We start from the raw sequence: 21,363 nt of genomic DNA on the forward strand, positions 1-21,363 counted from the left end.
ACAAAGGGTACGAAAATAGCTGTAGAGAGGATACTACCAGAGGTCCCGACTCCCATTTCTAATTTTCAGACACACTAATTAATGAACAGCCAGTACAAATAACAGGGGGAGCAGCATTTGCTTTCTTTGCTCTTAAATCCTTGATTGATTAAAGTACTGATATCCATGTATGTTAGAGAATTATTGCCAAATGAAATGATGGACAGAGGTTTCAATGTTTAAATCCTTTTTAGTAATCGAGGTTTTGCCACACCCCAGTAAGACCTCAAGATAACAGCGGTTTTCTCTGATGCCCAATATCATGTGGTCAAAAAGACAATGCCAAAATAGTGATAATTTCCTGAGGTGTCTTCTAGTTCATTTTACAATCTTGGTCAGGCCATATGTTCCTTCCAGTTCCCCCTGAAGTGAAGAGCGGATTCTCAGGCAAGAGACACAAAATAATATACAAATACATTGGTGATACTCATTTCTCACTGGCAGCTTTCTTGAAAACTCGTTTAAGGAAATTTGAAGATTTTAAATTAGCAAAAACTTTTAAAGTAAAATTTCAACTCCATATTGTTGTTCTATCAGCTGCTGCTGCTTTTCATGGTACATACTGCTTAACGCATCTACTTGAATGTTGTCAATAGCTAAAAGGTGCCCAGCTTTGATCTACGGTGTCTCGGTAACAATGCATGAAACAATACCACAATTTGCCAAAATTGATACAACTTAAACCTATACCGCAAATGTGCAGGGCTGGCAATTAAGGCAGTAGAAGCAATCTCCACTCCAGCTACCGACATACTCTTGTAAGAGACAAGGTTAGGACCACTCCTTGTAGATTTCTAGGAAATCTTCCAATTGGTCCTCATTTATACAATACTATTTATCAGGCTTTAAAAGATTGCAAAAGGTGCATTTCTGTTTCAAGATGTCCTAACTAATTATCGTTGCAGGTGAGGGACAAGATGCTTAATATAGTGCTTTCACACATAGTTTGTCCTTTTGTGACACATCTAGAAATTCAGTTATGATGCACAAAATGTTATTGAAAGCATGTTTACAACAAACGCAATGCAGAACCTTCAAGGCCTTATTAAGAATCAGGAAATTCCAGTCGTTTGTGTGTTCCAACTCTATAGAGATGACAGATGGTTATTTACTTGTAGTCTGGTGATGTGTTGGGGGTGTCAGGGTGGGAGCGGGATGTGTTCTTCCTGGCTTACTTGAATTATTTTTTTTAATGCTAATAAAGAAGAATTTGGAAAAAAATAATGAAGAAACCCCACCAATACTTTACAGTAAACAGAAAGGAAAATGTAGGAAAAGAAGTTTTAATAAGGTCTCCGATAAGTGGAGTTAAATCCGAACTATATCCCTAAATAAGTAAGTATTTTCTCAGGGCAGAATAAAACATGTTTTTATTTCTATCAGCCATGTCCGATTGAAGCATCAAGATCCAGTTGACCCTACTAGGCCAAGGCACAAGAAATAAAATTCAAATTTTGTAGTGAAAGTGTTGCAAGCGCCTTTTTGGCTCATGTAAATCTCCCTCTATATAAGCTAATCATGGCAATTAAGAATGAAAAAAGGTAAGGAGCCTCATTAATACAGTGTTTAGCAAATCTATTTTAAGAGGCTCATTCTTGCCATGACATTGAGTGGATGGATTGCCTCACACACGTCTACAAAGCCCGCCACGACGCAGGACCAGCATACCTGAACCACCGCCTCTCATTCCATGAATCCACCAGACACCTCAGCTCCGCTCAACTGGCTCTTGCCACCGTTCCTCGGGTCCACAAGACCAGGACCGGAGGGAGATCCATTTCCTACCTCGCTGCCAAAACCTAGAACACCCTGCCTCTCCAGTCGGACCTGTAGCCCCCTCCCCCCCAACATCTTGAGACCCTCACAGGTAAGTAGTCGCACTTAACAAGTACTGATCGATCGATTAATTGCCATCCTGATTTCCTCCACCTAAAAACACAAGGGAACAGTACTGGCATCTAATGTCATACGGTTTTTAAAACCAGCTGAACGGCAGTATCCCGACTGAGACATATGCAGCACTGACATAAGGGCAAAACCATCTCCAGAACACTCATCTACCAATGCAACTTTAAACTTAATACATCAATTGACCATGCTTTCAAATGTAGCTTACTATGATTAGTATTGATGATGGCTCGTTTTTGTCACAATTTTTGTGAAGATATATTTTATTTTCAGGCCATGCACAACTTATTTTCATATTGTGAAGGACTAAGATTTTTTATGGGAGAATAATGTGGTAATGGGCAGGGAGTGTATTCTTTGACTTGGGAATTCACTTTCTATAGATTAGAGATGCAAGATTTATGTCAAAATGAGATATTGCCCCCACCAGTTGATTCTACTCTTAACAGATCTGATTTATTGTGTCATAGAATCTCAGAAACAAACACCTTTAATGGAAAAGGCTACAAGATCCCTCATTCTTAAACCCATCTATGAGTTTTCACTGTGCACTTTTAAGCATATATCACCTCCAATTCAGATGCAAAAACTGTAACCAACATCTTGGCCAACTGGAAGGAATGACGTATGCTGTCCTTGGTGCTTTGGCACTAGGAGGGGGTTGTCAAAAGGCAGAATATAGAAGATAGTAATAAGACAGTTCTTAATATCATATATCAAGCAAAACGGTAGGGCAAAGATGCAGCTCAACTCTCAGTGGATGCTGATAAGGTGTTCGACCAGATTAACCCCTTCCATGCTGATGACGAGCTGGGCTCGTCATGGCGTAGCCTCCCCGCACGCTGATGACGAGCCCAGCTCGTCACGTAACATGCGTTTTTAAAAATCTCAGCGTACGAGCGGAATTCCGCTAGCGCGCATGAGGTTAACTGACCTTACTGTGACATGTTTCATGAGAAGGCTTATTGTTATAATTAGTACTCAAGAGCATGGATAGTTGTATATGGGTGTATTCCTCTTTGCACTCTTCTTTGAACTGTTAACACCTGTTAATTAGTGGGCATATTTAAGCTTACAGTATTTGCAAATGACATCCTGGTAACATTAATAGTCCCAACAGCCTCCCTGATGGCTTTGAGGCCTAAGTTACAGCTTTTTCAAGCAGTCGAATGTTTCAAGGTTAATAATAAAAAAATGGAAAGGGCTGGTTTTCCCTGAAAGCTTTTTGACTGTTGAAAGAAATGGCAGCAAGAACACCATTACAATATACAACTGAGGTAGTCAGATATATGTGGACACAAATAGATACACAGAATGTCACTGTTCTCATGTGCTCTGAGAAGGCAGATCTGGCTAGTTAGAGCAACCATATGGAATTCAAGGTACAGAGAATTTCAGCAATATAAATTATGACTCTTCCTAAAATGCTTTATACTTTCCAGGACCAGCTCCTTTCTGTGAGTATTACGGTTATCAATTGGCTGCAGATCCTCTAAGAACGCATCATTTGGAAGTTTGGAGGTGAAAAGAGCGCAGCACAGTCTAGCTGGATATAAGGAACATGCAGCCTAGGAAGGAAGAGGGGGTATTTGGAAGTTCCTCATCCATTATGATATTATTACCAGGCCCACCTCTGCTATTTGGTGGAGTGGTCGAAGGAGGTCACAGCTCATCTGTGGCGGTTCGATGTTCATATGCTATCAGTACAACCGCTGTGGTAGATACCCCATGGGTCCCCCAGAACACTGTGAAAGGGCAGTATGTATTTATGCCCAGTCATCAAGGCTATGTTGAACGCATGAGTCACTGCTGGAGCTGGACAGTGTTTGAAAAGCTAACCTCCTCTGTTCTCTCCACTTTCGAACAAAGAATTTTTTCCAGGTCTCCACTGGAACAACTTTAAGGTCATAAATTAGCAGGATGCCTTAGAACCAGTGCAAGAAAAAGATCAAATCTTTTACACAGGCAAGATTGGACTTTGACATGACTGAGAGATTTCGCTACAAGCAAATGCACTACAGAATTTTGAATCCAGGAGGTAAGTAAGAGATTTATAGGTGGCTTCAAAGCCTTTCAGAAGCTATGGCAATTGCTATTGAGTACACCACATTCAGTACCAATGATCTATAAAGTGCTCTACACAGCGCATATTTGTGTAGAAGCTTGGCTTTCCAAACCAGGAGAAAAACTGGACAAGAAAGGCAGAGGAGTTGAGCGAATAAATAACGAAGGTATGAGAGGGGATTGTGCTCAGGCAGTCACATCATTTACTAGATAGCTGTGTCTATATTGTCCACCTTAATTTTGTATGTTAGTTTTCTTATTACAAAATGCAAATACAATTTTGCTTGGAATTTAAAATATGCCGCTTGACTCACTCCTGTGAGAAATCCTGGCTGGAGCTTAAGAAAGTGAATATTCCAGAGTTGCCTCTGGCTCCATCTTGAACTTCTGCTGCACTATTTCAAAGCACTAGAAGCATTGATGTTCTGCTTTGGAGTTTACAGAGAAGGGGCTCTCCCCCCCCCCAAAAAAAGGCTGTCTACTGAAGGAACCTGCTCTAAAAATGTGCTAGGAAGCTAAGAAGCACCTGCATACTGGGAGGTGCTGCCATGCTTGATTGCACCTTGCCTGAGAAGCCAGAGTGCCAACGTGCTTCAAATAGAGGAATCTATTACCATACTTAAGAAGAGTCTGAGTTCAATAAATCTAACCCTGATCAAATCAACATATGTACTAAGAATTCCTGCATCTTTTCCCAGTTTTGAATCAAGCCCCCAAGACTCAATGCATTTGAGCCTGCTTCTCCATTAATTCCCATCTATCAATCCAGCATCAAGCTGCAGCCACAAGAAATACCTGCCTGCTGTCAGAACTTTTGCACAGCACTGCCTGGAACCCAGACACTTTGAGCTGACTGCACCCACGATGCCTCAACCCAGCTGCCCTTTCATTGTTCAGCTTTTGTTTAACATCACCTTCACAGAGCATGGGAATAGACTGGTGCACTCAACTTTGCTTCTTTATGTTTCCTGCCAACCAACTAGATACCTTTGATCTAACCATTCAAATTCTTTGAACTGGAGCACCAGTGCTGCAACCTGTGTTTTCAAGGCTGGCTCAGTGTGAGCTTGACACACTTCACTGGAAATCCCTGGTGATTTGTGTAGGAGAGTAGGGTGTGCTATCCTATGGTCACCCCAGATGTTTGCTTTTTGCTTCACTGGTTTTCGACTTAATGTGGCGGTGGGCCTGCCAATCAGACCCACAGCCTGCTGTTCTCTTACTAAATTAATTTATGCCAAGGCACTTTAGGTGCCTTACCAATTGGAACATGGATCACCTTGTGAGCCCATGTACAGTGTAGTCTAGGTACCCAGGGCATAGGTGTATCCAAGGCCTACCAGGGGCTGCAGCACGTATTGTGCCACCCCTAGCCTGGCCTTACTATTTGACACAACTGGCTGATCACTCAGCTGGGGCAAGGTGGTGTACTCACCCTTTGCTTTAGGTATAATATCTCTATATCTAACATATACAAGGACACACAGTAACCTATAAGTCACTCCTATGGCAGCCTTATCAATCCTGGAGGCAGAGTGCTTGGTTATGTGTGAGATGGTGCTCTAGCATGAGCTGAGCCCGTCTGCAGCTTTCGGAACCATGTCCTTTAGCTGTTTCCTGATAACGTCATACCATATACTCTTAAGTGCTTTATGAACCTCGCGGTTAAATGCTAACGCTGGTTTGACATTATCAAAACATGTTGAGTAAGGTGTCACACGAATTGGAATACTACCCCCTCGCCAATTCTGGCGAAGGGTCTAGCATTCCACCCTTCTAGAGGGACACGGCATGTACAGAACCTGAAACCCGGTTAAAGTTAAACAGAGCCTCAGCATCACAAAATGGATGCTGCCACCACAGACACAAGTCTGGCCTCCTGCTGCTGGGAGTCCTTCCAGCGAGGGATGCTTGGACAAAGGGTTTCCTGCCTTGGGAGGTGCTAGCACCACCCCAGACAGGATTTTGTGTATCTGGTTAGGTAGGGCTGAATAGAATCAGACATGCCCGGGGCACAAAAGGTGTCCCCGTGCATAGGCCAGTTCAAACCAGTGCTGGGGCACTTCAGCCCCAGCTCTGGCGCGAAACTGGACAAAGGAAAGGGGGTGTAACCACCCCCTTCCTGGTTCCACCCATAGGAGGGACCTAGTAGGTAGTCCAGCCCCTAGAATTGGTTTAAAAGTAGGTGCTGAGTCCCAAGACTGCGGATTACCCTGAAATTGGACTACATAAGAAGAAACTCTGGACCTTCGACGTTCTGCTGCTCAGAAGACTGAAGAATCTCCCTTGTGGCAAAGGAGTGGCCACCCTGTGAATACAGGCACCATCCAGCGATCAACGACTGCTTTGCCGCCGCCTCCCGCCGGAGCCCGAGGCCAGAGCCTGACAAGAACCAGACTCCCAGACATCTAACAGCCCGATCCACAGTCCCTGCTAAGTTGAGACGAGTGGAAGCGACCTGAGACGTGGGACCGGACCTCTTGAAAGTCCACGAGAAGCTGACTGCGCAGCACCTGAGGCACCCTCACCGCTGTGCTTGGGGTCTTGAGAAGCCCCACCACCGAGCTACATTTGCACCAAGGACCAGCCCTCCAGCTCTCACGAGATCTGAGTGGAGCCCTTTTGCTTTGTTCCACTAGACGCGCCTTTCCGGTTACTAGTCCGTTGGCTAGTGGCCATTTTGGCGACCAAACGACAACCTTCCACCGCTGGTCTGGTTGCTCCAGACTGGCCCTTGCTGCTCCCAAAGCTCTGACTTTGCTGGTTAGAGTGAGAAGCCTTGTCTGTTTCCTGCGTGGCTTGCATTAGCCAAGGCCTGTTTGCTCCAATCAAGAAGCCGACTCCGCCATCAACTAGAGCCTACATGGGACAGCTCGTGAGTGACTCCTGGTCGTCGTCATCGTCGCCTAGTCCACGCTGCTGAAGAGACAAGCTTCCCGACATCACCTGTTGGCACCTGACAACGCCTGGTTCCTTCCTGGTTCCACGAAGGTCACTGGCTAGTGACTGTAAACATTGTCCCCTCTGCTTTCAGGTCTTCATCACTTCAGATCCACCCTTGGATCCACCGGAACTCTTCACATCAGGTCGCCTGCAGCAGCAACACTCCAAGGCTCCATCTGAACTCCTGCGGAATCCCGACACACTTTGGCTCCACTGCACCCGCTTCCTGTGGGTGAGGTAACGCTGGCACTCCAGTGCCCCGAGTAGTTTAACACTCCTAGTGTCCCGATTCCAAAGGGTTACGTTCTAGATTGACCGGAAGACTTCCTACCTTCACTTTTAACACTTTTACGCATCCATTGATTTCAATGTGAACTGCTCCTAACTTTGCGCACTGCAAACCAGATCCCGTGGGCCTCCTAGTTCCTAACTTGCGTTAGTCCAGCATAGCCCTAGTGATTCCCAAGGCCCTAGGCCTTACTTCCTTTCGACTCGTGGTACTTATACCACTTCTTTAGTATACGGTTTTAGGGGCCACCCGGGCCTATCCATATTTGTGCCACTTTTGTATACTTATCTATTGAATTGTTTCAACGTGTTTGCTTCTGTGCTCATAAAGAGTTCAGGGGACTATTTGTAGTAATAAATACATATATATTTTGAACATATATCCTGTGTGGTGTCCTTTCACTTGGTGTTCAAGGGGGGTACATATGGTAATAAAGCTGGCTTCACATGCCAAAAGAGTTTAGCCTAAGACTGCTTTGTCCACGCTACCACTAGGATAGCTGGTCTATAAGGTTGACTTACAACCAATCACCATAAGGGTTGTTTGGACTGATACAAGGTGGTCACTAGAACTAGTGAACATCATTTATCAAGCCAACTTCCCACAATTTGAATTCACTTTAGATTAATTTGGACTTTTTGCCCACTTTTCCTCTGAATTATTTTATATAGTTTTATAACATCTAAGATTTTTTAGATATTTCCCTAGTGTGTGCTTTTGATTTATTACATTTTACCTCTTTACCTAACTTGGGGGCTAATGTACGTAGAATCAGGTTGCCAACAGTGGGTGCAAATTGTGCACCAACATTTGTGCCCAGCGTGTCATTTTGCAATGTTTCCTATGTACTTAAAAGTCACATCACAAAATGATTCACAGATGGTCTCAAAAAGACCTGCCTATAGAATACCATACAGGCAGGTCAATATTTGCGACCCACTGTGCTTGACTGCTAATACAGGGGTTGTAGCCTTCTAAGGAAGCCAGACAACATGAAATCATTCCAATTTTAAAAAGGAAAACGTTTTTTCAAAGCAGCTTGTGTTTTTTAAAGTGGTAGTTGCTGATTTATTTTAAACCAAATACAAATTATTTCTGTTTAGGACACTTGGGTGAGCACGCAGTGGTCTTTTGGGCCAGCCAACAATTCACAGAGGAAGAAGCTTTCCCAAAGACACAGTGTTCCCTTTGAGAAACTAATCCCACCCAAAACATGGGTGCCAGTACATGATCAAAATTTTGCAACCAAAATAGTCACAAACCATTGATTCAGTTGACTGTGAAGTATAATTAGGAGGCCCGTCAATTTCATATCCCTCCTTAATTGCGATTCTGGATAGGTTGCCTAACTAGTTTGATCGTCAGATAGACTACTGCATCGTGAAAAAAGTATTGTGTACATCACAAAACACTCTTGTGTAGTGTTTCCCTGTGATTTTGCAAATCACAGGTTTTAAAACCTTAAAAGGAGTTTGTACAGCAGGCCTTTTTTAACACTTAAATTGTTTATTTCTTAACTGCACTGCGAGATCAGTTACTGCACAGACAACCTTGCTGGTGGAAAAGCTACCAAATGTGACCTGATGATTCCTTGCTAAAACAAGGCTCATTCAGATTTTGCCTGGCCCTCATGGAAGCTCAGTCACAACTCTCATAACAAGCATTTGCAATGCAATGGTCTCGGCATCATTAAAGGTAGAGCTATTGGCATTGCTCATGACATTTTTTTTTCTTTAAATCAAAAATAAATGGGCATTGTCATTAACATTGCCAATACACAGCACTCTGCACTCAACAGCACTCACTACTCTGCACACTCACTACTCTGCACACTCACTACTCTGCGCACTCTGCGCACTCTGCGCACTCTGCGCACTCTGCGCACTCTGCGCACTCTGCGCACTCTGCGCACTCTGCGCACTCTGCACTCTGCACTCTGCACTCACAACTCTGCACTCACAACTCTGCACTCACCACTCTGCACTCACCACTCACCACTCTGCACTCACCACTCACCACTCTGCACTCACCACTCACTACTCTGCACTCACCACTCACCACTCTGCCCTCACCACTCACCACTAAAAATACAGAAAGCGGACACCTCCCTGTTAGAATCCGAGGGAAGCGAAGACGCGCCCAGAGATGACCACGTGAGCTCGTTCGCATGGGGAAGGAACATCGCTTAATCTTAAATACCATGAAGTGATTGTACTGTGGAAGAACGCCGCTACTCGGCCAGCATGGGCTCCAACTTGTTAAGCTCTTGAGATAACTAAATTAATTAGCGTGAATGCCCTTGTGGGAAATCAGCCCATTCTCTTGTACAAGCCGCCCGTGAATACAAAGAGAACACAGGCTACCTGATGTACGGCAGCCAACCAAAACACCGGCGGAAAGCAATTACTTTCCGTCAGGCCCGTACACTTCTCATAATAAGCGCCAATGGACGCGACATAAAGCAATCTGCAATGCATCTTTGTTCTGCGAAATAACCGCTCGTGGCCCGCATCGCCATTGTTTAGGCACTAATCAAATGCTACAGCTGGCTGCGCCGCACGACGCCCCCTGGCGGAGCCGCGCCTGTGACCATCACCGCTGTGAACTTCAGAACTGAAGCATTTTCAATATTCTACAACAAAGCAATAGTTGTCGCTTATTTAGCTTCCCCAATTAAGAACCATTTGCAAAGCCAATAGCCCTGACTTGTTGTAGGTGTAATGTTACTTGTTGTATTATATATATGTATGCAATGACAGATCAGCAAAATGTCAGTGGGGCGGCACACCATGCTAAGCAAAGATTTTTAGCTTGCATATTTTTAAGCCATGCCTTTAATCCGCTGACCACTCCTCTTTGAGAGACCCCCCTCGTTTTTTCATTCCACCTAATGCCCTGGGATTAAAACAATCCAGAGACAGGGATATGTGGAGCAGCTAATTGAGCTTCATCTCATACTTGTGTCCGCCATTAAAAGCACCAGGTGCTGCACAAGGATGGAAAACTGTTGGTGTTGGGGTTCTTTGATTCAGTAGCAATTACTTTTTTTCTGGGCTCTCACACTAGAGGTCATTGGGTTTAGCAGCATTGTGAGGTTTGTGTGGATCAAAGGCTGTACGCCATGCTTTGGAATACTGCAATCGTAATAGCTGGGTGGATGAATTGAGACAAGGGTCACGATGGATGCAATGAGGAAGAGCGGGCATCAGACTGATGGAAATTCATTTTAGGTTATTCAGTCACTAACTGTTATCACATGAGAAAACTGATCGGACCATGCTCGCAAAACAACAGCGTTAGACCTAAAGGCGTATGTGAACCCGGAAATGTTAACACATTAGAACTGTAATTAGATCCAGTAGAACCCACATCAATAAATTATAATGCACAATTACCCTTTAAAGATGACAGTTACACCCTTGGCTTTAAATTAATTGTAGGAACTGCAGAGTGTTTTACTGAGGTCCCCAATTTTGTTCATTTCAAAGAACGGTAAATAATATTTGCTTTTACTTGGTAAATAAAAGCAATGTTGATAAAATTACAATTTAATTAATATTACGGGCACTGCAGAACAAAATAGTTTACCTTGTGCATAATTTCCCCAGCAGTCTCTTAGAATCGCGGCCGCCCCGGAAGTCAGGCACGGTCGCCTGTGACGGGGGCGGGGCCACGTTCAGACCGGAACTGAAGAGGAGGCAGGCGGAGTCGTTGCGTCTCGCGGCCCGGGGCTCCTGTGAGCGGTGTAGAGCCCCGGGGCCGCGCCAGCAGGAGGTTGGGCGCCGCGTGCTGAGGTAAGGTAAGTTCCTAAAGGCTGGAGCGGGATTGGTGCACGTGTGTGTGTGTGTGTGTATGCTCGTGTGTGTGTGTATGTATGTGTGCGACGGTGACGGCGGGGGGGGGAGGGGGGGGCCTCGGTGCACTTGTGTGTGTGCGCGCGTGTGTGTATGTGTCAGGGGTGGTGTCTCTGTATGTATGTGCGTGCGTGCGTGCATGGGCGCTTGTGTGTGTGTGTATGCGCATGCGTGTGTGGTGCTTGCGCTTCCCAGGAGACAGCGCCTGGCCACAGCGCGCGTTCCAGTTACAAATCGCCTGGAAGGATGCGCGTGGCCGGGACTGTCTCCTGGGAAGCATAGTCCCTGACAAAAGATCTCCGGCGGAGACGCGCTTCCGCGCGTTGACGCCGAGACCTAAAACTGTGGTCATGCTCCTCTTGAGCCCACTATTCTGATTACCAACACAGTGAATGCCCTTACATAACAGGAAGGTTCACTAAAACACTTGTGGATTTCAAAATGACTTGGTGATGAAGTAAAGGGTGTAATTAACCACCTCCAGCGCAAAGATTTCAAAGGATACAGCAGATAAAACTCTACAACTGGATTAAATATACAGTTAAACGCCCGGACTGCGTTAAAAGAAACCTAGAATTTACATGGATTCACAATTTTTCACTTGATGGTAGGATTAAAACAAAGGTTCAGCAAAACAGAAGGCACAGTGCACAAAAATTAGTGTAAAGCTAAAGCAGACCTGCTTCGTCCTCCTCCTCCGCATCCTCATCATCATCCTCATCATCATCATCATCATCTGTACTTGATGATAAGGGAGTTAGTGCAGAGCTAGCGTGATTATTAACATATTCACCATACTGCATGCCTGTGAAATGTAAAGCACAAACACAAGTAATCAGACAGACAAAGACAAGCAACACAATCACAAACCATATATCAAAAGAATTGGAGACATTACACACTCCACAGACCATGCATTACATCTCATACCTAGTGCAGACAGAAATAGCAAGCTTGATATTCTAATTTAGTTAGGCATCAGCAATATCAAAGTCGATGCGACATGGATACTTTACATAGGTTTATGGACGACAAAGGAATCTTTCAATGTTATTATAATCAAAATTTGAGAGAACATTTGCAAATTCAAACAATGCTGTTAGCTCCCTCTTATTTGATTCTGAACAGCTTCCAAAGAATAAACTTCACTGTAATTTAGATACAGATGAATTTTACTCGCACCTCAACAGAGGAGTTTTTACCAACGCGGGTACCCAATATTTCGTACAACCACCAAGTCATAACAAAATGACCCAGTTTACCAAAACTGACTAATTTCTGGTTTTGAGAAAGAAGATCACTTTCAGATATTAAGAGTTTTCCCCACCTAAGCAGATGTGCTACCCACTGAGAGAGATCCATACTGGATCCAGACGTAACGTCATCCATGTCCACATGAGCCAGACACCTCTTTAATCCAGCAAAGGAACCTAAATGAATGCAAAACCTGTCCCAACAACTACACACATAATTTGGTGCATTTCTGACAATAAAATGGTCAAAATTTGAAAGATAGAATCAAGTCCCTTATTCTTGTGTAAACACCACAAATATAGTTGGAATTGCCCTTATCACTTCAGTCTGTGTGGATTCCAACAAAGATGTAGAACAGCGACTTCAAATGAAACTTTATAGGAATGTCAACCAAATATTTGAGAGCTCTACATATTGTAAAAGGTCCTCCCATAGCAAATACCTCATTTAAACTAGTTGCAGCAAGGATACAAGTATTTCTTTGGAAGAACAAAACCCACAAGATCACCTTTCATAAACTCATACACTCCACAGATGATGAAGGGATTGACATGGCTGACTCATGCCTATATTACTAGGAATCCCAGATCCAAGTAATCAGTAATTGGATTTTGGGAGGTCCCGAAGACCCAGCCTTCTGGCTAGAAGACTCCCTACTTGGACGTCAGCACATAGTGGGGCTGAAATTATGGGAACATCCTTCAAGAATCGCTATTAGAGGTGACACAAGTGCCTTTAGGGTTGGAGATCAGCCCTCTCCAGGATACAATGGGGCCATAAATCCATGTGGGAAACACTCATATGGCATGTCGCATGGTTTATGCAGACAGCCCAACTGAAAGGCTTCAACCGCTAAAACCTGTGGGAAGCTGGCTCTGCATACACTATGCCAAAGTAAGGTATAGTGTGCACAGAGTCCAGGGAGTCCCCAGAGGTATAGTAGAGGCTAAATTAGGTAAGCACTAAACACTCTCTTTGTGGTAGTGTGGGCGTGCAGTTATACTTATCCAGAGGTTGTGTTAAGCATTTATTGTTTTCACTCAACCAAGACTGATGGCACACACTCAGAGACTGAATCCAGACCAATTGGGTAAGTATAAAAAAGGTATACTTCTGTTTTCTTTTTAGAACCAAGCAGGACTTGGCACCGGTAAGTGAAATATACTCTCAAATGCAAGATTTTGCAAATTCAACCACAACTGAATTTCCTTGTAATCGTAACAGGTTGGTATTGGTTCAAAAAGCAGTTTAAATTACATAGTAATCACTTTTGGATTACTTTTAGATTACATCGACTTCTCGAGGTGGTATGCCTAGATACCACACAACGGATCTCACAGTACACGGTAAGTAAGACTTTTTAAGATTTGCAGTGTAGTTACTTTTTCTTCATACAAAACATCAGTTCAACACAACACTTATGGAACAGAAACTTGTAAAATTAGTTCCTATAGAAGATAAATGGTTATCGGTTTTACAGGTAAGTAATCGACTTACGAGTGGGAGTTTTTGGGGTGAGGACTAAGGTTCCCCAAGGTCAAGGATGGCACTCAAATTGCACCACCAGCAGCACTTTGGCTGCAGGGTTCAGGGGCCCAATGTTAGCTAATAGGGCTAAGAGGGCATTCAGCCAGGGGACGCTTATGAGCAGCCACTTGGCTGTAGGAGCAAAGCTCCTGGGGCTAGGATCAGCACTACAGGTGCCAACAATCAGCACAGGAGCTGCACCACCAGTGGCACAGGGGCAGCCGGGTGCAGCGTGCCAAAGCGATACCTGGGACCCTGTGGATGTCAATGGAGATCTTCGGTTTGGTAAAGGTGCTGCAGGCTCGGGCAGGGAGACTTCCTGAAGGCGACCACCGGCTTAGAGGTAGGTTGGGATCTTGGGGAATGCCTGAATACCATCGGTTGGGTCACCCAAGGCTGTAGGGTGTTGGGTGCAGTGGTGTCTTTTAGCGTCAGGTTCTTCTTACCAGCTCTGTTGGCCATCGGGGAACCCTTCAGGTTGAGGCTGCAGGCGTCGTCTTGCCGCTCGAGGCAGGTCAGGGATCACCAGATCCCAAGTCAGGTTCGCTGGGGGGACATCCTCATGGTGTTAGGCCACTCGAACTAAGGCATGGGAGTCTGATGTAGAGTAGCGAGGAATCACAGAGCTGCCTGGATCTAGATTCTGTGTGTGAGTCTTGGCTTGAGCAAATCCGGTGCTCACAGGAGACAGTGTCTGGTGGATGAGTGCAGCGCAGGTCCTCGGGGTTCTGGGGGTTGCTGGCTGCTGAACTCACTGGGATTCTCAATGCAGGCAGATTGAAGTCGGGACAGGCCGGTAGGGCTGAGGCCACAGCAGTAGGTGTCCTCTTCTTCCTGAGTCAGCACGGCTCTTCGGTCCTTCTTTCTTCCTCAAATGTGTGGTAGCAAGGTTCAGGGTCGTCCCTAAATACTAAATTTAGGGGTGTTAGAGGGGTGTGCAGGTCGGGACCAATGGGTCACTTCTTATACCACACTCCAGTGCAAGGGGGCATGAGCCTCTTCCTAATTGGTTGGGTACTATCATCTCCAAGATTAAGGGTACTGAGATGTGTGCTTAACCACGCCTCCCACACCTGAGGGGTGGGTTTGGAAAAGTTGGGCACACCTCTGCTCCTAGCTCAGTTTTCCCACCAATCATCCAACTCAAAGTGGGGGTCAGAACCAGTCGGAGCCAGTTGTGGTGGACAGCAAAATGCAGAGACAGCTTACAAAGGCGACAGGCCTTTGAAGCTTCCCCTCTCGTGGACCCAACCCATTCTGGGGGAGGAGGCGTTACACCTGTGTCCAGGATGGTCTTTGTTTCTGGACTCAGAGAGTGAAGGCTCTCTACCCAGGGGTCCAGAAAACAGTCTTGTTTGGTAAATGGCGGGCAGCCATTCAGGAACCACACCAGGGCTGGTAATTTGTCAGGGGGCATCTCTAAGATGCCCTTTGTGTGCATTTTACATGAAATCCCACACTGGCATCAAAGTGGGATTCATGTGCTGAGAAGTTTGCTACCCAGGCTTCTTTACTAGACTTACAATGCCTAAGAATGGACCTAGGCACTGCAGGGGTACAGGGCTCATGCCACTGTACCCTTATCTGGGGGATAGTGCACCTGCTAGAGGGGTGACTTACACAAGACCCAGGGAGTGGGTTGCAGGCATGGCACGTCGAATCTTCACTTTTCTCTGCACCAAAACACACAGCCTGCAATGGCAGAGTGTGGGTGTTAAGGTACAGAGCTTTTAAGTGCGGCACAATAGGCGCTGCATTCCTTAAAGGCCACACCTGGTCACAGTGCCCTTGGTACCCATGGTACCTTTTACAAGGTGCTTACCTACGGTCAGAGATGTGCCAATTCTGGGTACCAAGGTACAGCTTTGGAAAAGAGCACAGGCCCTGGTGACCTGATTAGCAGGGTCCCAGGGCACACCAAGTCGAAGTGCATAATGTGTCAGGCAAAACTTGGAGGGTAACAATGCAAAAGGGGCACTTTTCTAAAGAACCACATTGACCTTTCCACTCTGAGCCACGTACGGGCTGGCTTACAGATGAAATCCTTCACAAAACTGCAGGCAGACTTAATGCTTCACAAGTCCCAATTTTATAAATACCTACAATTGTGCTAACAGTATACTGACCCATACTGTCTAACCCCCCAGAACATAAGCCACTAGAACCAAAGTCACCTTCTGCCGCAGAGCTATTTCATATTTCTATAGGTTCCTGATAGCTAATGCACCGGACCACTTTGGGCCCGTCCGGGAGTGGTGGGAGGGTTGGGTAGGTCCCATAGATAAGAGCGACTGGCAAAATGCAAAAATGGCACAGAGAGAACTGGTTATCTCCTACTGCCTGTGCCTCGTGGCACTGAAATATGTCTGCATTAACTACACAACCCCCCCCCCCAAGCTCCCCCGACAGACTCTGAGGGCCACCTGCTACAAAAGCACAGATACAGAATGCAGTTTCTTCCATGTAGTCTGAGAATGTCCCATCATTGTACGCTACTGGATGAAATCTTTGATGCCGTCAAGAGATCACAGAAGGCCTGATTGACTGCACCCCACACATAGCCCTATTAGGTATCCTGGACAATGTGGGTGGCATCAGAGGGAAATGCATGCTTTTGAGCACTGGTGTCACTATGGCAAAGAGAGATACTGCAAAACTATGGAAATCCGCACAAGCCCCCCTCTCAGGCTGAATGGAGGGAGGTGATGGACTGGGGCGATAAACTGGAGGAGTCAATATGCCAGGCATGGGGTTACCTGCATAAATATGGGAAAATCTGAGGGAGGTGGTCTTACTAAAATATACCTGTGCCTTAAAGGTGGAATATCTCCCTTATTCCTTTCTTTTCAACTATTCTGCTGCCATTGCCCGGCGGCACTTTCAGTGGGTGTCATATCTTTTTCTTGAAATGTTGTCTTTTACAATAAAATCTGCTTATTAAAAAAAAGTGATCCTGGATTGAACAGCGAGCAGACAAAGCTTCCTCCGGATTAGATATGCCATACAATAAAGATGAGGTTTTTAGCTTTACTGCTTGGCTATGAAGATATTGCTGAAAGGTATTTGTTCATTCTCTAATGTATTACATTGTAGTAGTTTAGACAAGCTCCAACAAGGGCAGGCACAGGCAAGCAACACAACTCAAAAGTCAAGAAGGGGCGTATCCAGGGCACTGTCTCCAATCAATAGGTGTTTGACAACAGTGGATACATGGTCATACATCTGATCTATCCGCCTACTAAGGTTGCTTCAGACATGAAGACTCTTAATGGAGGTCAAATAGTGTGGCCAGGACATAGCACATGAGGCCAAAGTTTGGGCTTCAAAAGGTTTGTGCTATCATCCGTCATAAACACTTCAGATCTGTTGATGTTAAGCTCAACCAAATGTACCTCATCCAGTCTCTGACAACCAACAAATATTGCCACAAGATTAACATGTGTAATAAACGTGACTCGACGGAGAATAGATTGTGTCTCATTGGTCTACGTTTTTGTTTTTAAACAGTAAGCCCTGGGACCAGATAAGGTAATCAAGCGACCTGACAAAATAGAAGAGGTAATTCATAGCACTATGCACTGGTGAACTTTTCAAGAAATGTTAGAAATGGAAAACAAATAAGGTACTGGAGCTACCGGTTTGGTATGAGCAGAAAGACAGGGTTAGAACTAATCAAGCACCCGGCATCCATGGCCAGTCTCGCACGAATGGCCAAACAAGGAATTGTAGCATTCCTTTTGAGTGTTAAGTACATCTATAGCCACTGAGGAAATAGTCTGCACAGTTGATGCATTCTAGTCACTACAGTTTCTAATCAGCAGAAATATTCACCTAGGGAGCTATAAGCTCACTCGCTGTCACACTGGACAACTAGAAAACAGATCCAGTGACTCTGCGGTGTCCACTCCTCCAAGGATCTCTTCTCTAGGTTACTGCGGACTTACTGCAAACATAATTCCCATCAATGCTAGTCAGCTTATGAGCAGTCACCCCATGCAAGTATTTTCTGACATGCATGCTTGCTCACAGTTACACAAGCAGCAGTGAGGATTTTGAGTCTGTGAGGCCAGAAAAAAAAACGTGATTCATGTTAATGGTGCCTATACAGACCTTCTATTACATGTGGTGGACTAGAATTTCAAGTGCAGCTGCATCTGCATCTGGCACTTTGCTGTGAACACACTTTTTAGGTCCCAGCCTGCGATGGCTGCGCAGACATGCGCAGTCGAGCTGGCGAGATTTAATGATGTAGGGAGAGTTTCACTAGCGAGGTTAAGCCCAGCCCCTCTTCTCCATTGGCTGGCGTCCTAAACAGTGGCCAGCCAATGGAGAAGAGGTCCTAGTGACGTTCTTCTTTCTCGCTAAGCCCCGTCCTTTTCAGACTGGGCTCCTTGACTTACTGCTGAAGTAAAAGGTTTCTTATCTTCTTTATGGATCCAGATGACCCCATAAAGAAGATAAGGCCCCTTTTACCCCAGCAGGAAGTATGGGAACACAGTCTGAAAGAGACGGGGCTGAGAAGAGTAATTTCTTTTATTTTAGTAAGATTGCAGCACCCGCGCATTACATTTAAAATGTTATAAGTAAAGCGCGGGTGCTGCGATCATACTAAAATTAAAGAAATAGAAAAACATCTATTTCTTTCATTTTAGTATAATCGCGGCACCCGCGCATTACTTTTAAAATGTTACAAGGAAAGCGCGGGTGCCGCGATTATACCAACATGAAAGAAATAGAAAACACATGTATTTCTTTCATTTTGGTATAATCGCGGCACCCACGCATAACTTTTAAAATGTTACAAGTAATGCCCGGGTGCCGTGATTATACCAAAATGAAAGAAATAGATGTTTTGTCTATTTCTTTTATTTTAGTATAATCGCGGCACCAGTGCTAGACTTCTAAAATGTTACAAGTAATGCACGTGTGCCGCGATTGTACTAAAATGAAAGAAATAGACAAAACATCTATTTCTTTCATTTTGATTTTGCGGCTGCCACTGTACCAGCTTCCTGTACCCAATATTGGCAAATCCCAGGACAGGAGCATAACATGAAAAAAGTCAGCGGCCACGGCCAGGCATCTGGGGCAATGTGCTAAGGAGTCTGGACAAAACCTTCCTAATCTGGCAGCGGTAAAGTATGACCTACGTAAGATATAGAACTATATCTGTTGAAACCGAGAGGTGCACAATACTTTGTGAGGGTACTGTGCCACTTTCTGCCGTTGTTTATCATTACGTGCTCACATCATCAGACTCCCATATGTCTTGGAGCAGGGACAGCTCTGTGCCACAGGCTGCATCTGGCCACAATACAGACCGTGGATAAGCTTACAGCTCATTCCAAAAGTGTGCATCGTTTAGACCAGCTTGTGCGTGGGGGTCCCTGCATGGCTGTTTTCCAAAGGGCGTGTATTGCTTCCTTTATGCGTTCGTATGTCATTAATTTCCCCTCATGTTTGCCACATTGCTCCCGGAGCTCATGCATGCACATCAGGGACCCTGCATCAAAGAGATCTTCCACCTGCATAATATTAGTAGTTGTCCAGTAGGTCAGAGCACCTAGGGAAACCCTCCCTGTGTACAGGGGAAAGACTAACAATGAAATCGCTGAGGCGTGGGAGACAAGAGGGCGGGTTAGCATCAATCCCGATTTTAGGACAGTAACAGCGACCACCAGGACCTTTGGGCTCACCATGGATAAAGGCAGAGTGGTCCAGAATTTAACCTGCGCTCTCAAAAAGTGAACTGCCACTCTCTAATTTCCTTCGATTATACTAAAATGAAAGAAATAGACAAAACATCTATTTCTTTCATTTTAGTATAATCGTGGCACCCGCGCTTTACTTAATAACATTTTAAACACACATGTGTGGTTATGTGTGTGGTTCTGTGTGTGTGTGTGGCTCGGTGTGTGTGGCTCTGTGTGTGTGTGTGTGTGGCTCTGTGTGTGTGTGTCTGGCGCTTTGTGTGTGTGTGTGGCTGTGTGTGTGTGGGTGTGTGGGTGTGTGTGTGTGTGTGTGTGGCTCTGTGTGTGTGTGGCTCTGGGTGTGTGTGTGGCTCTGGGTGTGTCGCTGTGTGTGTGTGTGTGTGTGTGTCTCTGTGTGTGTGTGTGTGGCTGTGTGTGTGTGGCTCTGTGTGTGTGTGTGTGTGTGTGTGTGTGTGTGTGTGTGTGTGTGGCTCTGTGTGGGTACAAATGCAATAGGTCTCGCATTTGCGAGAGATTAAGCTATTGGTATTGTAAATGACAATGCCATTTATTTATCTGTTTTCAAAACCAACACAAATACAAATTTTGTCATTTACAATGCCAATAGCTCTAACTTTTGCAAAGGCGAGACCGTTGCATTGTAAATGCTTGTTTGTTTTTTCGTAGCATTGAACACACCTTTTATTTTAATAACTCTTTGTACTTTTCTTGTTATCGTACCATATTTTACATTTCCCATAAGACAGAACTTTCCAAAATAAGGCACCTTTACAGATTCTAAAAAGAAGCATTACAAGAAGAAATAATATGTATTTACATTTAGAATATGTGTATATTTACCTTCTTGCAGAGCTAGCTTATCTGGCTGCGTACAAGGACCCACAGATCGAGAATGTACAGATGGCGCAACAGTCATTGCAGGTTTCGTTGAAGAGGCAACAACGTTGGTTTCTGTACTGTGTGAGGAAACACCTGCAAGATAAAACACAGAAGCTGAAAAAAAACATGTTCATAAAGTTCGATTTTCAAATATTTCCATATGAAAAAAACTGATTTTATAAGAGATGAGACAATTGCTAAATGTAATGTAAATAAACCATTAACAATGAAGAGCTTGGTCCATGCTCTATAATCCTAGATATGTGTATACATAAAATGCAACCAGTCTCAAATACTTAATTATATGTTTATTTAGATATCTATGTTTTTACTTTTTCTCTTTCAAAAATGTTTGAAGTACAAGTTGCTTTGAAAGTACCATACCTTGTGAAGCTTGGTCGCCATCTGAATGCGAGGGCCATCACTATTTTCTCTGCCTGACTAATTTCAAATACTGCCAAGGGTCACTAGGTGTTGTCATGGAATGAAGGGCACTACAAGTGTAATATTTTGGGAGGTGGAATCACAAAAGTCAGACTTATGAGGTGTTACAACAGAGAGTGGAATGACTGTTCTTCGGAACAGGAAATAGTGCCCCTATGCTTTGCTCTCTAAATCAGCATGGGTGATTAGTATTGTTGTAATCAAATCTAGGCCCCTAGTGTAATTTTCCCGATTCATGCCCTTATATAGGTATACCTTATCATATCCTTTTATAGGCATAGAAATCACTACCCTATTTGGTCTAAGCCATACAGCCTAAATACGGCTTGGCTACTTCCACTAGGTTCCGAGAATGAACAACGATTTCATGGAAAAACCCGCCTTCAGCAGCTAGGAACTTCCCCCTGCTTGAATATTAAGTTCTTCAAGAACTCCTGGCGTTTTCCAAGAC

The 21,363-nt window shown here is 44.7% G+C and overlaps 1 protein-coding gene across 4 annotated transcripts in view; it reads right to left on the minus strand.

The window, feature by feature from the left end:
- SEC24B (SEC24 homolog B, COPII component) overlaps positions 1-21,363 on the minus strand; it is a 764,077-nt gene that overhangs the window by 666,105 nt on the left and 76,609 nt on the right. For 2 of the 4 annotated variants that reach the window (XM_086962000.1, XM_086962001.1), the window contains exons 3-4: positions 20,430-20,561; positions 11,777-11,902 (exon numbers count right to left, since the gene is read on the minus strand). In XM_086962000.1, coding sequence (XP_086818126.1) covers positions 11,777-11,902; positions 20,430-20,561 — 258 coding nt within the window. The remainder of the gene's footprint in view (positions 1-11,776; positions 11,903-20,429; positions 20,562-21,363) is intronic. The other 2 variants (XM_086962003.1, XM_086962002.1) reach the window with 1 other exon arrangement.

The sequence above is a fragment of the Lissotriton vulgaris genome, chromosome 3_1, assembly GCF_964263255.1.
Source record: "Lissotriton vulgaris chromosome 3_1, aLisVul1.2, whole genome shotgun sequence".
Lineage (NCBI taxonomy): Eukaryota > Metazoa > Chordata > Amphibia > Caudata > Salamandridae > Lissotriton > Lissotriton vulgaris.